The sequence below is a fragment of the Pan paniscus genome, chromosome 12 (assembly GCF_029289425.2).
Source record: "Pan paniscus chromosome 12, NHGRI_mPanPan1-v2.0_pri, whole genome shotgun sequence".
Taxonomy (NCBI): Eukaryota; Metazoa; Chordata; class Mammalia; order Primates; family Hominidae; genus Pan; species Pan paniscus.
Genome location: NC_073261.2, coordinates 22352422 through 22357967, shown reverse-complemented (window position 1 = coordinate 22357967; position 5546 = coordinate 22352422). Strand labels below are relative to the sequence as shown.

The 5546-nt window shown below is 45.5% G+C and overlaps 1 protein-coding gene across 8 annotated transcripts in view; it reads right to left on the bottom strand.

The window, feature by feature from the left end:
* Nucleotides 1–705: 705 nt before the first annotated feature.
* The window catches only part of FHL2 (four and a half LIM domains 2), a 38561-nt gene continuing 33720 nt past the window's right edge, over nt 706–5546 (bottom strand). For 6 of the 8 annotated variants that reach the window (XM_003811679.5, XM_034953617.3, XM_034953615.3 and 3 more), the window contains 2 exons: nt 3167–3353; nt 706–1314 (listed from right to left, as the gene is read on the bottom strand). In XM_003811679.5, the coding sequence (XP_003811727.2) occupies nt 1163–1314; nt 3167–3353 (339 nt within the window). In that variant the 3' untranslated portion in view covers nt 706–1162. Of the gene's footprint in view, nt 1315–3166; nt 3354–5546 lie in introns of those variants that run through there. The other 2 variants (XM_063594558.1, XM_063594557.1) reach the window with 1 other exon arrangement.

Here is a 5546-nt window from a genome sequence, read left to right as displayed (position 1 = left end):
GGTGAAACCCCATCTCTACTAAAAATACAAAAATTAGCCTGGCATAGTGGTGGGTGCCTGTAATCCCAGCTACTCAGGAGGCTGAGGCAGGAGAATCGCTTGAACGCGGGAAGCGGAGGTTGCAGTGAGCTGAGATTGTGCCATTGCACTTTAGCCTGGGTGACAGAGCGAGACTCTGTCTCAAAAAAAAAAAAAAAAAGGGAGAGAAGGTAGCAAGGAAGAGGTGCCTGGTGCTGACTGAAGGCTTTTTTATTTTGAGACGGAGTCTCTTTGTCTGCCAGGCTGGAGTTCAGTGGTGCCATCTCAGCTCACTGCAAGCTCTGCCTCCCGGGTTCATGCCATTCTCCTGCCTCAGCCTCCCGAGTAGCTGGGACTACAGGCGCTCACCACCACACCCGGCTAATTTTTTGTATTTTTCGTAGAGACGGGGTTTCACCATGTTAGCCAGGATGGTCTTGATCTCCTGACCTCATGATCCACCCGCCTTGGCCTCCCAAAGTGCTGGGATTACAGGCATGAGCCACCGTGCCCAGCCGAAGGCTTCTTTGAAAGGGTGTGATGCTATTCCAGTTGGCAATGCCCCAGGCCATTGGAACATTGGAACTGCACTTCATACAGTGACCATGGGACCATGCAATAAAGTGTTACTTAGACTCAGTGCCTCGACCTGTAATCATGATTTCACACTCTGTGCCTGGCAAAAGATTCTGTTCTGAATAACTTTATTGCAAGTCACATAATCTTGGTTTAGACTTGACGCAACAGGAGGTTACAGAGCTGTAAATACCAACTGGTCATTACCTTATTGAGTTTAGAAAACTTTCAAGTTCGTGACATATGTTAATTGCACTTAAATAGACAGTGAGAGAAAGATTTATAAAGGCATCATTCCAAAGGATTTTTACATTTGGGTGTGCCTTACTCGATTACAAAAATTTCACACCATCTTCCCACCTAGGGCCTAGGGCGAGTTTTCTCTTTCCCTGGGACTGAACTATCACAAAGCACTAAAGGGTTTAAGCAAACGTGAGTATCACTGAAAAGCACTAGAAGAAAGTCTCAATGTGGCTGGAAGAAACCAGAAGGCAAGATTGCCTGGGTGAGAAAGAAAACATAAAAATCTGTGTGTGAGATCACAAGCAGCAACTTCTCTGTGTTGACTTCAGATGTCTTTCCCACAGTCAGGGCACAGGATGTCGTCCCTCTCTGTGAGGAAGCCACGCCCCACCAGTGAGAGGGAGCACTTCTTACAGTTAAAGCAGTCGTTATGCCACTGCCGTTCCTCAAAGGAGATGTATTTTGTGCCACCAAGTCCTGTTAACAGAGAGAAAATAATACCGGATGAAGAAAGTTAGAATCAGGCAACTGGGACTGAAGAAGGAATTCTGGTTTGATCCATTTCAAAGTTTGGATTGTGTAATATGGATAATGTGAATTTCTAGTGACTGGGTGTTGGGAATCCATATATAAATCAGATTCTATGCACAGCCTGGAGGATCTCGTGAATATCAGAAGAGATATATAAACTGGTTCCAAAATGATGGGATAAGTGCGATCAAAGAATGCTGACTGTGTATTTGTTATGTGTTTTCCCACAAAATGAAACTCCATGAGAAGAGGGAGCAGATTTCTCTTATGTCTTCACCAGGTGCCTCACGTTGCCTGGTGCTCAAATTTTTATGACTTAATGATTGAAGCACTGAAGGGAGTGTAGAAGAGGAAAAGGTTAATCCTCCCTGGGATGGCCAGGAAAGGCCTCACAGATAAAGTGCGATGTGGGTGGGAATGAGGGGAGAGGGATATTGTCGCAGTGGGAAGATCCTGAGAAAGCTGCAGACAGATAGAATGGAATCAAATATTTAAGGTACATTGGTCCCTGATTATAATACAGTTGGTTTTTACCTAGTGTTTTTTCTCAGTGCCACAATAACCACAATTCACATTCATATCTAATGTTTTACATTTAAAAGTGCTTTTATATAGATTGTATCACTTTATAAAGCTTAATGTTATAAACATTTACCTCAACAGAAGTTACTGCTGAAAACAGCATTAAAGATGAATATGTTCTGGCAAAAGATTACATTTTCCCCCGAAATGATTCCAAGGGAAATCTGGTATATAAATGACCAGAAACAGATATTTTAACATAGGTAAAGTGTAAATACTGTGCTTTTCTTCATATTTTAATTTCACATGGAAATGTAATGAGCTCTGCATTACACATGAGAGTACTGTTTTAGCGACCTGGGAAGGTGAGTTAGCTGAGTTAGGTGAACTTGGTTCTAGGCCTAAGGGAAAAGAAAGTCAAGGACAAGTACACAGGGGGTGTATAGATGTGTTTCTGTAGTTACACTGAAAAGCCACACAGGAAAGCCAGGCCACCGGGTACTCCAAGTGTCTGCCACCTTCCTCTGATAGGAACGAACCAGTCAACTGAATGCAACGGGATTGCAAATCCCACATCATAAAACTTCTCCTGTGTTATTACAGAACACACACTTTTCTCTCCCCACCCAGTCACTCATTTGTGTAGCGATATGTGGTGACCGTTTAAAGGACTTCAGTGTGAAGTCATCTGTTCTCCACACTGAATTTCTCCAGCCTGCTTAATAGTCTAGTCCAGAAGCCTGGTCTGCCAGCCAGCCAGATTTTGGGCTCTCACTTAGCTGAATTCTTTGGGGGAATACAATATGAAAAACTCCTTAGAATGTACCCTCTGCCCTCATATAGCTATGGCCTTGTGGTAGAAGCTTCCCATTAAGATGTTTTGGAGTACAACCGTCCCACTAAGATGCTAGGGGACACTTCTGAGAACACAGCACAGCTGCTAAGCCTGAAAGGGCCAGTTTTTATTGTGCTTTTGTGATGTCACAGGCTCACAGACTGCAGTTTTAGAGATAATCCAACCCAAAGCAGAAACTAAACCGGAGCACTGGCCATATGGTTGTGATCAGGTGGGCTGCAGAGGAAGGAATCATTACTTGCTGAAGCATAGCCAGTGCACCAAGGAGAGGAAAGCAGATAGGCAGAAAAGTCTGCTGTGTTCAGAGCCTTAGGGAGGTCTGGGGAGTTTAGGGATATATAGACAGGGTCACATGCTAAAATGCTAGGCCTTGTTCAAGCTTCCAATCGCCCCTGGAAGTGGGAACCCCGGGACACTCACCGCTGATGGGGTTGGTGCACCCAGCACACTTCTTGGCATACAAGTCGCAGAAGCAGTTCAGGCAGTAGGCAAAGTCATCGCGAGCCGTGAAGCGCTGCCCAGACAGCTGCTTCCTGCAGGCGGTGCACACGAAGCACTCCTTGTGCCAGGGCTGCTCCCGGTAAGTGACCCCTCCCGTGGTGATGGGCTGCAGGGATGAGGGGGAGAGTTAGTGTGGCCTCTGTGCTTGGCAGACATCTTCAGTCTCAGCTACTGCCACTGGATGATGCAAGATCCTCATCCAGAAACGTCCAGTTTGTTAAGTCACCAAGAAGCTGCTTTACAAACTTCACAGTCACTCGTCACCCTCGCCACACACTGTCATTCCAGTGTCATAGGCCCTGGCTTTCCTGTTAGTGAAACTGGAGCTTGGGGTTGCCCTCAGCCCTTCCCAGGGATGCTGGGGATCTAAGGCATAGGGTGCCTCAGTGGTGTTGCCACCTTTCTGAGCAGGGAAGCAGCACAGTGGAGGGGTCGGGATTCAATACAGCATCAAGGAGACCTGGGTTTGAATCCTAACCCTACTCCTTACCAGCCCTGTGGCTGGGAGCAGGTCATAATAAAGATCTCTGCACTTCAGTTTTCTCATCCAGGAAGTGAGGGTGATGAGGTTAAATGGGCAAGTTGATGAGGAGTCCTTACTTAGAAGCCTGGCAGGGCTGGCGGCTCACACCTGTAATCTCAGGACTTTTGGAGGCCGAGGCAGGTGGATCACTTGAGGTCAGGAGTTCGAGACCAGCCTGGCCAACATGGCGAAACCCCATCTCTACTAAAAATACAAAAAATTAGCTGAGTGTGGTGGTGCACCTGTATTCCCAGCTACTCAGGAGGCTAAGGCAGGAGAATCGCTTGAACCCTGGAAACAGAGGTTGCAGTGAGCCAAGATCATGCCACTGCACACCAGCCTGGGCAACAGAGTGAGACTCCTTCTCAAAAACAAAACAAAACAAAACAAAAACCCTGGCAAGTGGTAACCTCTCCAATGCCACTCATGAGCCTGTCTCTCCAGCCACTTACGGTGAAAGAAGGAAGATGCTTAAAGGACAGCCAGGACTAGCACCTGCTGATGCCACAAGAAGAGATGGGCATCTTGGAAGTTTTGGGAAAAATAAGCTGGATGCCTTCATTCTCACCTGCCTTGTGGTCTTAGAACATCTGTGAGGTGAAGCTGCAAAGCCACATGAGGTGGAACTGGCCATCAGTACCTCAATTTTACCTGATATTTTTCTCCAAATGTTGCACCTCACATTCTATTTAAAAATGAGTGCTTGGTGGAGCTGAGTAAGCTATCAGAGAGGAGTGTAGGTGGCCTCAGCTTGGCAAACGAAGGCTGTGGAAGATGGAGTGCAAGCACCTCACAATCAAACTTTTTTGCTTTTTATTTTTTGAACATTTCAGTATCATCCAGTAACTCTTTTGGTCTTTACATAAAGCTTGTGAAGTAGGAAAGATATTATCTTAATTTTATGGATGAGTAAACTGAGACTCAGAGAAATTAAAAAGTGACTTGCCAAAGAATTCATAGCTGGTCAATGACGAAGCAGGAACTAGAATTCCGGACTCCCTTCTATCTTGTATTCTTTTCATTAAACCATAAATCATGAAGCATCTTACTATAACCCACCCCACTGCACAAGAGAATGAACACCAAACACGCTTGGTTGCAACGTATCCATGTGAATGCAGTAGCCTGTGTGTGTCCTCAGTCCTCTCTTGCTCCGGATTCCATGCTTCCCACCCACATCAGCTAACTCAATGCCTCTGAGCATAGCATGACTTTCTCAGAGACTCCTTCCCTAAACACCACCCTGGCCCCCAACTCCTCAGATTAGTTGAGGTCCCTCCATTCCACACTCTGCTCTTCTCCTCCATAGCACACTGCTCAGTAACTACTGACGGGTTTGACACTGGAGTGTACTTCCACCTAGACTACAGTTAAGTGTCTGCATCTTGTCCAGCATCAGATCCCCAGTGCCTGAGAGGGCCAAGTTCGTGTCGAGGAATGGATGCTTCTGGCATGAATGTTTTTGTGTATTTAATGAACATGCACACAAAAAGCATGCATCCCAGAAGGATGTGTTGCTTTCATTTCTGCAAATGAATAAAGCACACATTGGAAAGATGACAGAGGAAGAGCAACTCAGATGAACTTCCGTTAGGTCTTGATGAGAAAAACAAACCAAAATAAAAATAAAAAGGGGAGAGAACAGGGAAGAGGGTTCCTAAAATAAAAGCAGGAATGAGAGCTCAATCTAAGAATAAAGAAAAAAACAGGAGTTTGTGAACAGTCTGGCCAACAAAGTGAGACACCGTCTCTACTACAAAAAAAAAAAAAAAAATT